General features: G+C 53.0%; 1 protein-coding gene across 2 annotated transcripts; it reads left to right on the forward strand.

The window, feature by feature from the left end:
- Nucleotides 1–1,076: 1,076 nt before the first annotated feature.
- Mtch1 (mitochondrial carrier 1) lies at nucleotides 1,077–16,648 on the forward strand. Of its 2 annotated transcripts, none has more exons than XM_051187076.1 (12): nucleotides 1,077–1,412; nucleotides 5,751–5,835; nucleotides 7,851–7,957; nucleotides 8,250–8,327; nucleotides 8,610–8,667; nucleotides 8,936–8,987; nucleotides 9,982–10,041; nucleotides 12,045–12,189; nucleotides 13,939–13,986; nucleotides 14,110–14,177; nucleotides 14,345–14,420; nucleotides 15,945–16,648. In XM_051187076.1, exons 1-12 carry the CDS (start codon nucleotides 1,092–1,094, stop codon nucleotides 16,014–16,016), a joined length of 1,170 nt encoding a protein of 389 aa, XP_051043033.1. In that variant the 5' UTR covers nucleotides 1,077–1,091; the 3' UTR covers nucleotides 16,017–16,648. The 2 variants fall into 2 exon arrangements, with proteins under 2 accessions (XP_051043033.1, XP_051043034.1); XM_051187077.1 differs by having other exon boundaries at nucleotides 12,045–12,138.
- Nucleotides 16,649–17,000: the final 352 nt, after the last annotated feature.

The following is a 17,000-nucleotide window of genomic DNA, read 5'->3' on the forward strand; positions in this document are numbered from 1 at the left end:
AATGAAGACACTCTTATGTGCATCCCTATATTTGGCGTCGTGGATGATAAAACATTAATGCCATGTAATACAATACAGTTTCCTTACAGGGAGTCACAGTCTGCAGACAAACATTGGTCAAATTCAGATGGAAAAACAAGGCATTGGGGAAAATACGGAGGAAAAACCCATGGAAGGAAAAGATTTGTGTGGGGAAGTGTCAGGAAGGTGAGGTAAATCTCACTCCCCCCCCCCCATTCCTGGAAACCGGTCTTCCTGGGTTGGGGGAGCAGAATTGGAAGTAGAGAGAGTCCACTGAAGTAACAAAGGTTTGAAAATAACAAAGGTTTATTGTCAGAAGTGGGGGAGAGGTGGTGTGTCGGTGATGGGCTTTTTTTGTGGGCAATCAGGAAGGGATGCAGGAGTCTGACTCTGGAAGGAACTAGCAACAGAATAAGGGCAGGCAAAGGGTCCGGATCCCTCTGATTCTAAGGTCCATTTACCAGAAAACTATATTATTGGGCAGCGCACGACCCTAATGAGCGCTGCCGGGCTTGCTTAAAGGTGGGAGCAGGTTACAAACAAGAAGACACTCATTGGAATAAACACCTTTCTAGAAAGTGGCTGTGACGATGGCACTTAAACGTTCAAAGTATTATGCTGCAGGCACTACACTAGAGCAACTCCAGGCCTAGTTATTTAGTAACAAGATGCACCCAGCATAAGGCCACCGCGAGCGCACAAGCCAGCGGTGCTTCCAACCCTCGCCAGCCATGAGTTACTCAAATACTGAGGGGTTTCTACTCAGTCCGGGAAAGCACGCCTGAGGGGTGCAGAGGCAGGCCCCAGAGGTGCTGATCAGTAGGCACAACTGCGGTGACAGGCCTGGTCCGCAAAGGGGCGGGCCCGGAGCTGCAGAGAATGGGCTGAGGGAGGGGCGGGGCGGGGCGGGACAGGGCGGAGCCGAGCCGCAGAGCTTGGCTGGATCTCTTCGGCCAGCCAGCCACGCCCCCTTACCCGCGGCCGGAGTGGTGCTGCCCGGCTCCGCCCCCTGACGCTCAGGGGGCGTGGTTAACACCACATGACGGGGAGTGACCTCGGCGCCTGGCGCCATGGGGGCTTCGGACCCGGAAGTGGCGCCTTGGGCTCCCGGCGGCGCCGCGGGGATGGCGGGAGCCGGAGCTGGAGCAGGAGCTCGCGGCGGCGCGCCGGCGGGAGTCGAGGCCCGTGCTCGCGACCCGCCGCCCGCGCACCGCGCACACCCTCGCCACCCTCGGCCGGCGGCTCAGCCATCGGCGCGCAGGATGGACGGCGGCGCGGGGGGTCCGGGCTCCGGGGACAACGCCCCGACCACCGAGGCGCTGTTCGTGGCGCTGGGCGCGGGCGTGACGGCTCTGAGCCACCCGCTGCTCTACGTGAAGCTGCTGATCCAGGTGGGGCCGAGGGGCGCCGCGGAAGGATGGAGATGCGGTGTGGGGGTGCGGGGAAGGGGCTACAGGACGTGAGTGACAGATGTGGGAAAGGAAGGGATTTGGAGGTTCAAGGAGGGGGCTAACGGACGTGAGTGACAGACGCGAGATGGGAAGGGATTTGGGGGTGCAGGGAAGGAGCGAAGAGACACGAGTGACAGACGCGAGATGGGAAGGGATTTGGGGGTGCAGGGAGGGAAGATAAGGTGTGGGAGATAAATAGTCGGAGGCAGCCGGATTGAGATTGCGAGGGTAATTAATGGATTTGGGGTGCGGGGAGAAGCCATTGAATTGGGGGAGGGCCAAGAAGTTTTGGTGAATGGGTAAAGGGCTGGGGACGAAAGCTAAGTATTTAACGAGGTGTTTGGAGCAGTTGACAACGGGGCTCCGGATTTATAGCGATGGATAAAGGCGCTTTGAGGGACAAAGGAATGGGCACCAGGGCCAGAAATTTAGGAGGGAAAGAATGCAGCAGAAAGAGCTATCGGTTTACTTGTGAAGGGGGCTGTGGATTTGATGGCGACGACAGATTTTGTGGGAGGAGGGGCCTCCGCATTGGGGGAGCGGAGCTATGGTAGCGACGTGTCTGGAGAGGGGAGCCAGGAGGCGGCTTTTAGGGGGAAGGGGATGACGCATTCATGGGAGGAAGGAAATGGAATCGGAGTGATTGTGTCTGCGTGGGTTGGAATGGGCAGAAAGGGCAGTGGGGATAGGCAAAATAGGTAAGGGCCAGAAAAAACTGGAGCAAGGGGGTGTCTGGACTCAAGGATGCTTGGGCACCTAACGATTTTTTGCTTGTTGCCAGCAATGCAGTCCATAGAGGAAGAGGAGGAAGGGGGGATTGGAAGAAGTCATGCATTTGACAGAATTGGGTGGGTGTGATGGAGGTGTGGACGGTTGAGAGGGGTGGAGGATGGGTAATGAAAATTGCAATGGAGACCCAGCTAAGTTCTGAGGTTTGATTTAAGGCAAGTGGGTGTGAGATTTTACTGCCTTTGTAATGGAGAGAATCAGAAATATGTTTGGAATGAGGAGGCCCAAAGAATGGGAGTCACTGAAGCTCTGATGTCTGAGGAATGGGGATAGTAGAATTTGGAGTTTGACTAGAAAATATGACAAAGAATGAGAAGCAGCAGTCAGGGTCATTGGGCATCAAACTGGGCAGATTTGGAGATGGCTGATGGAGCATATATATCACTAGGGTTTACAACCATACTAAGCCTCAGCTCAGGAGACAACACTGTGCTTTGGAGGTATTTGAGTTGAGCTGCAGGGGTGCTGGAAGCTGATGGAGTGAGAGTTGAATGGTGGACCCCAGGATGGCAGGTGGGGTGTCCATGGGTGTGGGGGTATGGGGCTTCTGAGTGCCAGGAATGGGTGGGCTCTGTGAGAGGGCAGTGGGGAAGTGACTTATCGTTGGGACCCTGGTGGTGTTAGTATATAGGTTTGAAAAGAGGAAAGACATGAAAGGGTTTTTGGAAAAAGGACCTGGAGAGTGAGTGAGAGCCCAAGGGTGACAAGAACTCAGTGACAGGTGAGTATGAACCAGAGACAGGAGAAAGCTTAATGGATATAGCTTGGCAATCAGCAGCATTGGGAAAAAAAAAAAATAATGGCAAGTTATCTTTTGCAGGGAGCAGGTGTGCAGTGCTAGATGGAGGTTGCCTACATTGAGGTGGGGGGGGGGGAACACATAAGGTCTTAGATCCAGATCCGTGGGTGTTAGGGTGGAGGTGGCTCACACTTGGAGGATGGTGAACTGGCTCTGCTGGTATTAGGTACAATGTTGGCTGTGGTCAGGACACTTAGAAACACATTTGGGTGAGCATGACTTGGGAACAAATCATCTAAAACTTCACCATGGTTAGTCGTACCTTTGATGGTAACACAATGGACATTAAGAAAATAGATTCTCAGCCAGGTGGTGGTGGTGCACAACTTTAATCCCAGCACTCTGGAGTCAGAGGCAGGCAGATCTTTGTGAGTTCAAGGCCAGCCTGATCTCCAGAGTGAGTTCTAGGACAGCCAGGGCTACACAGAGAAACCCTGTCTGTGGAAAAGTAAAGAAAATACATATATCAGATTTGGGTGCCATGAGGATGTGCGGTTAAGGGGATGGGTTTCAGAGCTGGTTGGAGTTGTAGTGGTAAGACTGGGCAGACAGCACAATAGCAAGGGCCTGGGGCTTGAAATTGGGAGCACAAAGGAAGGACCACCCACTACTTAAAGAGGATGGCTGCAACTTCAGACCTAGGAGACAAACTCTGGAAGGGAAAGCAGTTTGCTTGGGTCATCTGACTCTTTTCTGGACAAGCCCTTTCGAGCTACATGTTTTTGTTTGAATGATCTCACAATAAAGGTGTTTTGAAGTTTACAGTCAGGGCCTGTGAGATGGTTAGCAGCAGGTAGACCACTTGTTGCTCAAGCCTGAGGATGTGAGTTCGATCCCTGGAACTTACAATCAAGGTGACGAGAGAAAACACAACTCCAGAGGTGTCCTCTGACTTCCATATACACAATAATAATAAAAAATAAGAATGAAAACATTCACAATCAGTCATCTTCAGTATGTCTCAGAGTCATATCCACAGGAATAATGTGAACTTTGATGAAGTACCTTCCTAATGAAGATGAAGAAAAAGCAAGAGCCAAAGTAAGAGCCAGCAAAGGGCTCAGTGCAGGTCACAAGGCCAGGTCTCCTAACCTCTGGGCTTTGTCCCCTGCTACACCCAGCAGGTGCCACTCCAGGCTGTGCTGAGGGCCCAAGGCTAGTGTGCTCCCTTGTGCCAAGTGAGGTTGTCCTCCCCCCACTTAGGCTCTGGTCTGTACCCCTTACCTGCTGCTGGCAATAGTTTTTCATTGGCAAAATATTAGCACTCTGGCCCCTCCTCAGGGGCCTCATATAGATATGGATGACTCAGTCCTCTATCTGTCCATCTGTGGGGCTGACAGCGACTCAGTTATAACCCACTGCTGTACAGTCAAGGGTTAGAGTGGCTGTGTGGAAATGAGGGTCCTTTTGTTCCTGGGATACAGGATGATGGAGGTTAGAAGGATACAGTGAAGCAGGGAAGTTTGAGACCATCCTTGCTAAGACTGGGATGGCAGGGATGGGTGGGGAGGTGTTCACTGTAGGCTTAGAGGAACTGGGGGCAGGTGGCCGCAGAGCTGTCTGCAGCCTGGATCTGTACCCAAGTCAGATTGCTGTATTGTCACTGTGTTGGGAGTTAGGCTGGAATGAAGTTTTGTCCTGAAGATGAGAATTAGCAGATTTATTCTCAGAGGAGAATGGAGAGTGAAGCACTTAAAAATGGGTGCTTTGGGTCAGCTAATCGGCTCATTGGGTGAAGACACTTGATGTCAAGTGTGATGGATGACCTGAGTTAAATCCCCAGAACCCTGAGTTTGAGGCCAGTCCTACAGAGTGAATTCCAGGACAGCCAAGCTATATAGAGAAACCCTTTCTCTGTTGGGGGTAGGGGTGGAGAATGCCCAGAATCCATACAATGGAAAGAGAACCAGTTTCTGCAAGTTGTCCTCTGACCTCCACATGCATGCATGTCATGACACACATGTACATGTAAGTTAATAAGTGTTAAAAAAAATGTAAATGGCAGACAATGGTGGCACACACCTTTAATGCCAGCACTCGGGAGGCAGAGACAGGCGCAGGCAGATCTCTGAGTTTGAGTCAGCCTGGTCTACAGAAAGAGTTCTAGGACAGCCAGGACTGTACAGAGAAACCCTGTCTCAAAACACCAACAAACTTAAAGGTGTGTTTCTGGGCCAGTGAGGTGACTCAGTGGGTGAAGACACCCAAAGACCTGAATTGAATCTGAGGGACCTACACCATGGAAGGAGAGAAGCAACTCATGCAAGTTGTCCTCCTCTGACCTCCATATGCACACCATGGATGTGTGTGCCCACACACAAACACACTGGGCCACAAAGCAAATGTATAAAGCAAACAGATCTATCCCTAGAACACACCTAAAGGTGGGAAAAGAGAATCAGTCCACAAAGTTGTCCTGACTATAAGTCTCCTTCTCCCTCCTGCCATACAACGGGCAAGACTGCAAAATGTAGTAAAGGCTCTTAAAATATAAAATAATAGTGGTGTTTGTGCACAGAGGTTGTGGAGGTTGTGTGATTTAGATTGGGGCCAGGGTGGGACCTAAGACTAGGCATTGATGAAGGATGCCGCTGATGGTCCCAGGGAGGTGGGGACAGCCATAGCATGTGTAGGAGCAAGTGTTGAGCCACCTTGCAGTGACCCTTCTTTTGTCTCTGTTGATTCTGAAGGTGGGCCATGAGCCGATGCCCCCTACCCTTGGGACCAATGTGCTGGGGAGGAAGGTCCTCTACCTGCCGAGTTTCTTCACTTATGGTGAGTGCCACAGGCCAGTGCCAGCTCCAAGAGGGTAACCTGAGGCAGCAGGAGTCAGGTGGGAGGCTATGGGTGCTACAGCCCCACTGTTCTGTGTAGAGGAAGGGGCACTAACTGCCCAGGTTCCTCATTGAATTGATCTTATGAATACCCACCTCTGTCTTCGCTGTTTCCTGACCTGTGGGTGACGACAGCTGTCTAGGGTATGGTAGGGTCCGCCATAGATGTGTCTCCCTGTCCCCGCCTGCCAGCATGAGGGATCTTCTTCAAGTAAGTGCCTTTCTGAGTTTCCTTTCTGAGTCCCATTCTGGACCTCTCTTACCCATTTGGCTAGTCTAGAATGTTCTTTGCAATTCTCCCCTGCTACATAACCCGGTTCTTGACCTCTGAGCCACCTTCTCCAACACGCACTGGCTGTTGGCAGAATCACAGGCCAGGTTCTTTTCCAATTTCTTTCCAGTTCTGAGTGCAGCGTCTAGGGCCAGGCAGAATGGCCATTTTGTGGGGAAATGTGTTTATATTTATTTTAAGGTGTTTGGTATAGGGGAAGAGGGGACCATGTAAGTAGAGCACAGCCACCAACCAGTGAACACAGAGATAACGAGCACAGGCATGTGGCAACCTGGCTTTCTGGATTTTCTATGGCAGTTAGTACGGTTGGGAAGGACCATGTCTGACTGAGGTCATGCCTATTCGCATGGGACCATCCTGACCTTCATCTGTACTAGCATGAGCCAGGTTCTGAGGCACCCCCGCCCAGGTTTTGTAAGTGTTTTAGATCAGATGTCAAGAGTAGATGTCTGCTGGGCTCCTCTGCTCACTGGCTGCTCCTTAGTCAGGAAGTGCCGGCTGTCTGGCTGTCTAGAACTGTCTGGCCAGTGTCTCCACCTTCCCCACAGCTGTGGACATTCTGTGGTGCTTGGCTGGAATCCCTGGGGGTTTGCAGCTCCGCAGGAAGGCCCTGAGGCGGTGGGACTGGGCAGCCTCTGAGAGGGCCTCTGTAGACAGTGTTGTCTCCTTTTACCTGATGGCTCAGCAGAGAAGTGGGCAGATCCTGGAGCTGGAGCTGGTTCTGTGGGAGCCGCACCGGCCCTGCCCCTCAGTCTAGAGTAGAGTAGCCTCCAGCACCCTTGTCCCTCTCCTTCTCAGGAAGCTGTCATGCAGGTAACAGGTGTACTGCCCTGTCCCTGGAAACCCTTGCTGGGTGTGGCGTGGAGTCACCTGGCAGCCACACTGCAGAGGAGAAAAGGGCACACACCCTCACCACTGCCTGTGTGTGGTGCTAGAGGTCTGACGTCACAGGTCTAAAGGGGGGATCACACTGAGGGAGTGTTCTACTGGCTTCCAGGGTTTAGGGAAGCATCACCTTCTTGAACATGGATTAAATGTAAAGCAGGGAATGCAAGGCATCATACACTGATAAGAAATGCAGCCGAGGGACAGGAAGTCCCATTGCCACAGACCACTCAGGGTCTCCCCCAGTGCCACTTTATTTCTGCCTTGTCCCTTCCTACCTGAGTCAGCAGGTGCCAGGGCTCCTGGGTATAGCATAGCATGGTAACGGGCTGTGGTGTTCTGGCCAGGGCATCGTCTGGAGACCTTCCCAGGCCTGTCTAACCATTCCCTTCCTTTCCCCTCCCTTAGGTAGGGAAGGTCATTTCTGCCTGTGGGCACCCCACCCCCACCCCAAGAAAAAACACTTTATAAGCAGCTGAAATTGGTTTTGGATTACAGCATTCCAGCTGCCGAGTTGAGACACGACAATTGAGTTTGCCAAGTAGCTTTCAAAGCTGAGGAAAAGAAAGGAAGCACAAGAGAAGTCAGATGGGTTTATTTGTCAGAAAAAACGGTGGAACATTTTACCAAAAGAGACACTTGGTGCTGGCTCGTGTCAGGCCCTGGACACACACCCTGGCTGCAGACAGCAGTGGTTGGGAAAGCACTGGTCTGGGTGTGTGGTCCAGCAGTGGGTGTCCTGGGCTGGGCATGACACCGCCCCCTTTGCCTTCTTACAGCCAAGTACATTGTGCAGGTGGATGGAAAGATAGGGCTGTTCCGGGGCCTGAGCCCTCGCCTGATGTCCAATGCCTTGTCCACTGTGACCCGGGGCAGCATGAAGAAGGTGAGCAGTCGTCCAGGGTCCCCAGGCTCCAGTCACTGTCAGCTGCAGCCTGCTGGCCCTGGTCCCACATCTCCATGCAGACTTCAATGCGTGGCCCCTAGGCTTGTGCTTGGGAAGCCCCCTGCCCCTTTCCCACAGCCGTGGCAGCTGTGATCGTGGCCTCCCCACTCAGTTCCCCAAGCCTGGTGGGTCTTGACAGCCCAGACAGTGATCACAGTGCCCAGTGTCCCTTAGGCGCTCACCTGTGATTCACCGTTCTGTTTCCTTTTGCCCACTCTATGTTTGTGGTCAGGTTTTCCCTCCAGATGAGATTGAGCAGGTTTCCAATAAGGATGACATGAAGACTTCCCTGAAGAAAGTTGTCAAAGAGGTTGGTGTCAAGGGACAGAGAGGAGAGTTCTCATCCCCGGTTGGCTGGGTCATTATGCTTGCCCAGGTGGAAGGAGTCTTAGCTGGACACTGCAGGATACTTCCTTCCCTAAAAATGCCTGTGAAGCTGCTCTGGTCCAGGATGGCAGCACACCTCAGGGAGGTGTAGGGTGGGGGAGGGCAGCGTCTGTGGTAGACTGAGACCTGGGGAGTGGATCCCCTTTTCAGGCTTGCATCTCCCTGTGGATACCAGCCTGATGGTACCCACCCTCCTCTATTACAGACATCCTATGAGATGATGATGCAGTGTGTGTCACGCATGCTGGCCCATCCTTTACACGGTAAGGACACCACAGCTGAGCCCACTACAGTACCAGCAGGTGGGTGTAGGCTGGCCCTTCCTGTACAGAATATGAGCAATGGTAGGTGACTGGGAAGATCCAGGGGTGACAGAAGACTGGCTGGTGCCCTTCCCAGGCAGAGGTGATGCTGTGGCTCACCCCTCCTGAGTGTGTAGCACAGGGGCCACTCTGCACTGGACACCCCAGGGGTAGGTAGGGTGCTGAGCCATTGGTCCTCCAGGTCACCCCGTGCTTTCTCTTTCCTCAGTCATCTCAATGCGCTGCATGGTACAGTTTGTGGGACGGGAGGCCAAGTACAGGTAGGTAATTCTTGGATGTCTCTGTACTCTGTACTGACGGGGGATGGTTCCATTGCTGCCTGGCTTCTGAGGAATGTTCCAGTGGTTCCCTCTGTGCCTGCCTACCATGATTCTCTAAATGAGCCCCGGTTCCTTGCAGAGCTGGGTGTAGATCCTTGATGCCCTGTGCTGGAATCTGTGGGTTAGGTGTGAGCTGGAGTCCCCTCCTGGACTCCTTGGTTTCTCTGGCTCCCAAAACCTGACTTTCTGCTCTTGTCATCCCCAACTGAGAAGCGGCATACTCTTCACAAGCCCAGATTCAGCTCAGGCCAGGAAGCCCATGGCCCGAGCACACAAACAGCCTTTTCCACTGCTGTCTCCTGGCTTTGGTGGTTTTCTGCAGCCAGGATGCTTGGCTCTGGGTCCACTCATGGGAGTTGTTTGATTCCCAAGACTGAGATATGAGGGGACAGCTTGGCTGAAACCCCAGTGGGTTAGGCCACAGTCGTGAGAAGAATATGGGGTGTGGTGGGGCTGGGAGCCCTGGACCTGCTCTTAAAGCTAGCCAGACTTATATGCCTGCCTCTTCCACCTGGGTGTGGCAGGGTCTCTGTGGGCCAGCAGATATTTCCAGTCACAGGTCACAGAGGTGGCTATGGAGCTAGGAAACCACAGCCTGGCCACTAAACTCTCTCTCTAGCAGGCTATACTGCGGGGCTCTAGACCCCAGGCTTGTGAAGTCTCCTTCCTGGGTGGTTCCCAGGGCTTGCAAGTGGTTCTGTCTGCTTTCCATCCACCCTTCCTGTTCTCACTTGCCTTCAGGTCTTCTGCCCTGTGGATTGTTGTGCCCCGTATTCATGAGTGATGTAAATTCACCTCACCCCAAAGGGAAGCTTCTTCTCCCCTGGGGTTCTACTGGTGACAGACTTCCCATCCTGGCTCATGCCCGCTGACCTGAGTAAGGCTGGAAGGTGGGCTTCTGCCAGGTGACCTTGTCTCCATCTTGCCTCCCCAGTGGTGTCCTGAGCTCCATTGGGAAGATTTTCAAGGAGGAGGGGCTGCTGGGATTCTTCGTGTACGTGAGTTTATCCCCTGTAACAGCCACATGTGGCTCCACTAACAGGTGTGTTCTCAGTCTTGGGCCACAGCTGCTGCCCCACACTAACCAGAGTGTGCCGCAGGCTGAGCAGCTGCTGCCCAGCTGTGTTGCACTTCGCAGCATATTGGGAACCAGAGCTGTCCAGCACTTTCAGGTCGCGGCTTAAGTGAAGACGAACCTGGTCAAGGGGTGTAGCTTAGTGGTCGAGTGTAGCATGCCTGAGGGCCCGGGTCGTGCACCTAGAATCACACACACACACTAACTATCTCATGCTGGGAGAGGAGCTAACCAGCCCCTGCTAGGCCCTGTCTGGGCTCCAGGGTTGCCAGGGACACAGAACTTGTCTTCAGAAACTCTGCATAGTCCTTGGTGTCATCGCTAACAGTGACTGTCAAGCTATGACTTAGACTAAGGATTGGGTGCTGGCACCCTGCCTCCAGTCAGGGCTCCGTTGTGACAGTTAGTGGACATTGAATGCTCGGGATGATTTGCACAGAAGTCCATGTTTCTGGCTTCTCTTGACAAGTCAGAAAACCTGACGCAGTTGGGCCTGTGTTTCCACAGGGCAGCCATTAGCAGAGGCCCAGCAGCTTGTGTCTCTGCGTGTATGATCTCCTGAGGGCCACAGACCTGGCATTCTTGGTCTTGAGCCCAGCTTACTTACCCACCAAGAAAGCTCAGAGCACAAAGACTATTCAGAAAGAATGAGTATCAGACAGCCAAGAAGCCAGACCTTTCTTTGTTTTGCCACTTGAAGGTCTAGACAGTGGCCTACAGTGGTTATTGTGCACAGCATACCAATACCAATACTCCATGCTAACCATTCTTGTGCAGTGATTTTTCCAGCTTGTCAGGTTGTTTTATGGTCTATGTTTAATCAATAAGTGATTTAGAATAGAGACAGACAGTATATTTCTCAACAGGTGATTTTGCCCCCCCCCCCCAGGGCATTGGTGATATCCAGGGGCATCTGTGGCTTTCAGAACTGACATGTGCTAAACTCACTGCTGCTAAACATCTCTAAGTTCAGAGAACAATTAGGTGTTGCTCAGCTCCAAATGGTTTCAGGGCAAGGTTGAGAAACCCATCTCTGAACACTTGTCCATGTGTAAGAATGTGATTTGGGTGCCTGGTCCATCAGACCCTAACACACTCCATCCAGCACTGGGCAGCTCTGTGACTGGGGCCCCACACAGCACATGCTTACTTTTGGTGATTTGGAAGGAATGCATATAGTTTACAGCCTCAGAAAGCACCCACTGGGGAAGGAGGTGCATCCGCTGGGCTGTTTGTTGACTACCCTCTGAACACTGGTGTGTTTCTTAACACTTTCTTGGACTTTCAGGTACAAGACTTAAAAAGATTTATGTATTTTTTGCTTTTATGTGTGTGCTTGTGTGAGTATATGTGCACCGGATGCACACAGAAGCCACAGAGGCCAAAGGAAGCCTTGGATCTCTGGAACTAGAGCCAAGCCAGGTCCTTTGCAAGAGCCTTGGGCCTTCTAAACTGCTTGGCTGTCTCTCTGGTGCCTCAGCATGTTCACAGGGAACCTTCTAATCTGCAGGGTAGCTGTCCTTGCAAGCACTTGCATGGTGCACTGCAAACACTTGCTTGGTGCATTGTTGGTGGAACATTCCAGGATGGAGGACAGAAATATTGAGCAGTTCACTGAGGACTGGTCTGGTGAAGCCGCCAGGCATTCCTTTGTGATCTGTATTTGCCAGGTGTGACTGCTGTCACACCATGACACCAGGGCTTCTGCAGACTGAAAATGGCTTGTGACACCACTAACTAGTGTGTGACACCTGAAACCTCCGTGTGAGAGGAGGGACCGCTACCTGCCCTGGTGGCAGCACATATTCCCTCTAGGCCCCTCTCCAAGGCTGAGCCGGGGTGCTGCAGGTGTAAGGTGTGTATAGCCCTCCCTCTTCCTGGGTCTCCTCCCTGCTCATCTCTGCTCACCTTGTTTTTTTTAGCGGCTTAATCCCTCATCTCCTGGGCGATGTGGTTTTCTTATGGGGCTGTAACCTGCTGGCCCACTTCATCAATGCCTACCTGGTGGATGACAGCGTGAGTGACACCCCAGGGGGGCTGGGAAACGACCAGAATCCAGGTTCCCAGGTTGGTTGGAACAAGGGCTTGTGTTTCTTTCTGTATGCCGATGGCCAGGGTCTGGGACAGGCTGGGACTTTGGGATTTTCTTGACCAGGGGTGAGAGGGGGTCCCCTAATTGTCTTTGATGCTGGGGGAATTGTCTTTGATGCTGGGGGATGAGATTACTTTGACCCCTGCCTGAGAGGAAGTTAAGGAATTCTCATTTCTCCAGTGTTACAAGTGTGCCCTAGTTTATCCAAAACTTCTCAGCAAGTGAGAGAGGCCAGCTAATAGCCACAGTCTTCTAATCTTCATAGTGTGTGCTTCTAAAACCCACTTTGAGCTGGGCAGTGGCTGTGTACACCTTTAATCCCAGCACTTAGGAGGCAGAGGCAGGAGGATCTCTTGAGTTTGAGGACAGCCTGAGCTACACAGAAACCTGGTCTCAAAAACAAACAAAAAAGCCCACCATGGCCTGGCGTGTAATCCCAGCACTTGGAAGGCAAAGAAAGGGAGGTTGGGCAGTCAAGGTTACCCCAGACTGTAGATGGAGACTCTGGTCTCAAAAGCAAAACAACCTACAATGGTTCTCCTTGACCATGGTGACCTTTGTTCCCAGCAGCTCAGATGTCAAGGGAAACAGCACAGGTGTAACATCCTGGGCCAGGTGGTGCCATCTGTGTCAGCCTGCTCTGGCTGCTGGGGTTTGCAGACCTCACCTGCGGGGGTCAGGCATCAGAAGGCCTGGAGAACTGGGTGGTTTAATAGGGACCCACAACGGGTTAGAGTTCCTGGAAGCCAGACAGTCTGACAGCAGGAATGGCTGGACCTGGAAGGATAGGGAAGTGGTATTCATGGCCCATGGGGTGTCTATTGGCTCAGGCTGGCAACCCTGGGTGGGGTGGCCTGTGATTTGAGGAGACTGGTAGCCCTGTAACCAGTCACTGCCCTTTCAATGTCTACAAATTAAAAAGTTTTGTGGAGATTCACCCTCATCTGCAGTGACATTGACACATGCTTGCAGCTCGGCCCTACCTCAGAAACCTTGACCAGTGGGTGGGCAGGCACTGTTATCATATAAACAGCAAGGCTGGGACAGTTAGCAGTGCCCCACACCAAGCCACTTGACTGGCTTTCTGGGTCAGGGAGCATAGCTCTGCCCGGGCTGCTTACACACCTTTCTGAACAGTCTAAGACCTCTGATATGGAAGGCACATTCTATAAGGACTTTCAGTCAGAGCAACAGTTACCTTCTCTTCTGCAGGGCGCTGGGCATCTTGTAGTGGGATGACCACTTCAGAAGATACCAAGGGGCAGGTCATCACCTAGCCTAGTGATACCTGTTCTCTGGGAAAAGTCAAGCTTTAGGAGTGGAGGGGTGGGGTGGGTGGTGGAAGCTTGGTGAGTAACCACACACTCCATGCCCAGAACCAGGCTCTGTCCTGAGACACTGGGTGGAAGTTTATCTTCTCATTTGGGAAACCCTCAGCAAATTGTCACTGCCCCAAGAAGATGTGGACCACACCTGAGAGCTGGGTCCTGTGGGGTTGCCACACAAGGTGGCAATGAGCATATTTTTCCAGACTCCTCACAAGTCTCTTAGTCCAGCTGGCCTGTTTCTGCCTCCCAGCTTCTTTCCCAGCTGATGGAGGGTACAGGAGGAACTGGCCTGGAAAAGGGGGTTGTAGAGAGTAAGATGAGGCAAGGTGAGGGTACCACAGAGCTCTTGTGCCCCTAACCTTCCTGGAATAACCCTTGCTTCCTTTCCGTCTGCAGTTCAGCCAGGCCCTGGCCATCAGGAGCTATACCAAGTTTGTGATGGGGGTAAGTTCCGCCTAGTGCTTTAAGGGTCAGGGTGGTCTGGAGGCAGGTCTCACTGGGCCTGTGGGGGACCTTGGGGGGGGGCAGCAAGGGCCATACTGGCACTGAGGCCTGTCTGTCTTTCAGATAGCAGTAAGCATGCTGACCTACCCCTTCCTGCTTGTTGGAGACCTCATGGCTGTCAACAACTGTGGGTATGTGTGTACCCTTCCACCTGGCCCCCTACCAAGGCTGCTGGGACATCAGAGGAGCCCTTCCAGCCCCTTTGCCTACATATAATTTCCTGTGGGGTGGGCATGGGATACGGTGCCTCTGAGTTCTCCCATCCTTGTGTCTGAGGACCCCTGTGCTCCCTCCACAGGCTCCAGGCTGGACTCCCTCCTTATTCCCCTGTGTTCAAATCCTGGATCCACTGCTGGAAGTACCTGAGTGTGCAGGTGGGCATGCTGGGGCAGGGGCTGTCCCTGTGGCTTCAGCTGCCCCAGAGGAGGAGGGGGAGGAGCATGGAAGAGCCGGTGTGTGAGGGTGGATGGATGGGAGACACCTGCTCTTCGGCATTTACATGGTCACCTTTCAGAGAGGCACTGAGTAGTCCCAGCTCTGGCTGAGGGGAGACAGTCATTTGAGGCTGAAGCTCAGGGCCTGGGCAACAGTGAAAACCTGTGCCTTTAAAATGAACAAAGGCTGTACCTCCTTTGGAGGTGGGAGGTGGCAGAGACCAGGAACTCACTCCTCCTATAACAAGGGTGTCTGAGATGCATGCAGCCAATCTCCTCTGTAGGATCCTCTGGGCCTGGGGGATGTTCAAAGTCCACTGGGTCTGATGGGAGTCAGACAGGGACAGTCTTGTCTTCTGGGGCTCAGTACTGAAGCCTCCTGCTGGCTATAACTTTTGGGAGCCAGTAGCCAGGGACCAGGCTCTTGGCCTCCCTTTGCTACCAATCATATGAGGTACTGGCCTGAAGAAGAGAGCCAAGAGTGCTGAGCAGCCTCAGGTTGAGAATAGGTGTGATGGGGGCCAGTGAGGTGGCTGAGTGGGTAAAGGTGCTCTCTGTGTAAGCCTGACGGCCCGAGTTTAATCCCAGAATCCACAGCAAGGTGGAAAGAGAGAACCTGCTCCAGAGTCGTCTTCTACCCTCCACATGTGAGCCCTAGCAGGTGTACTCTCGCCCCATCATGAATACGCATACACAATAACAGTAAAAACAAATCTTAAATCTTTACTAGGAGGGAGAAAGGGCATAAGGCTGGACAAAGTTCCCTCCAGCACCACCAGTCAGGCTCAGGCTGCTAGGCGTCTTAGTCCCCCCTTGGGGGGGGGGTTGGAAGAGCAGCAAGTCTCCTTTGGAGCTTTCCTGCAGGGTTGGGGATGGGGTTCCTACTCAGCCTTAGGCATTGTTTTGAACCCACCAGTATCTTGCATGTGCTAGCTAGGTACTACTGAGCCAGATCCATCCCCCATCTCCCTTTTTGTTTTGTTTTATTTGGTTTGGTTTGGTTTTGGAGGCAGGGTTTCTCTGTGTAGCCCTGGCTGTCCTGGAACTCTGTAGACCAAACTGGCCTCAGACTCACAGAGATTGTCCTGCCTCTGCCTCTGGAGTGCTGGGATTAAAGGCACTTGCCACTGCCACCCAGCTTCCACCCCCATCCCCCGCCCAGCTTCCATCTCCCTTTTTCCTTTTATTTTTAGACAGGGTTAGACTAAGTTGCCCGGGCTGGCCATGAACTTGTCTTGTGGCCCAGACAGGCCCTGAATTGGTCCTCTTGCCTCAGCATCCTATGGTTGAGTTTATGGGCCTGAGCCTCCAGGGTGCTGGTACAGACAAACCCTGTCCTTGCTGGCATGGTTGTGCCTTCTCCCTTTATACCCTTTCATGTGTGGCCCTGGGTCTCTGAGCCCCTGGCCTCTCTTACTCTGAGGAAGTGACCTGGCTGCACCAACCACCTCTCTTCCCCTGCAGGGCCAGCTCTTCCGTGGTTCCAGCCTGCTTTTCCGCCGGGTATCATCGGGTTCATGCTTTGCCCTGGAGTAACCTAAGTCGCCTGACCGAACATTTATGGGGTCCTGGCCTCTATCCCTGGTGAGGGCCCGTCATCTCAGACGCCTGAGGGACTCTAGCCCAGCCTGGCTTCATGTCCATATTTGCCATGTGTCTGTCCAGATGTGGGGCTGCTGGTGGTGGTTCACCTGGGACCTGGGAAGCTGGGTGAGCAGTGTTGGGGAGGAATCCCCTTCCTGTCCAGAGGTACAGCAGAAAAAGTCTGTGGGGGCGAAGGTCAAGGGAGGCAAAGGCTTACAGGATCAGGTCCCTCCACCTCCAGCCCAGCTATCCTGCCACTCAGCCAGAAGCTCCCACCCCTGCTTTGTATCCAAGGCACCATCAAGCCTGCGCCTGTGCTAGGAGGGCTAGCCCTGTGTCCTGCCCTCGTTCACAACACTACTTTTCTGATATAAGGGCAGTGCCTTCTCCTGATTGGGAAATCATGTGACTCCTCAGAATATCCCCCTCATCCGCTCGTGTGTAATGGTGACACCAGGTATGAGGGCTCTGTCACCTGTACAGTGTGTGAATCCGCACAGGTGACACAGGCCAATATCTAGTCCTCCCTTCATGGTAAGATATGACCCCATCTCCTCAAATAAATGTATTGGTAGTGATTTGGACTCTTGTGGGGTCTCTTTTTCTGTGAGCTTCACCAGACCCTGTGCTGGTGTCTGAGGTCTCTGGACTGCCAGCCTGGGCCCAGAGGTATGTGGCATGGTCAAGCCCTCCTACGTCCTCAGGGTTGAGGCTGAGGTGTCTCTTCACAGAGCAGCAACTGGCACTTGGGCTTTCTGTCAGGAAGGTGGCAGCTGTTTCAGAGAGTGCCACCCAAGCTACCAAGTGGCACCTTGGCATCTTTTGAAGGTGACTGTTTTCAAGTCTTCAGAGCTTTCTGGTACAGCAGCCACATGGTCAGGACAGAAGGAAGTGGCCATGTGTGCCCTCCCTCCAGGGGTCTGGCATGTGAGAGTT

The sequence above is a fragment of the Phodopus roborovskii genome, unplaced genomic scaffold, assembly GCF_943737965.1.
Source record: "Phodopus roborovskii unplaced genomic scaffold, PHOROB, whole genome shotgun sequence".
Classification (NCBI taxonomy): domain Eukaryota; kingdom Metazoa; phylum Chordata; class Mammalia; order Rodentia; family Cricetidae; genus Phodopus; species Phodopus roborovskii.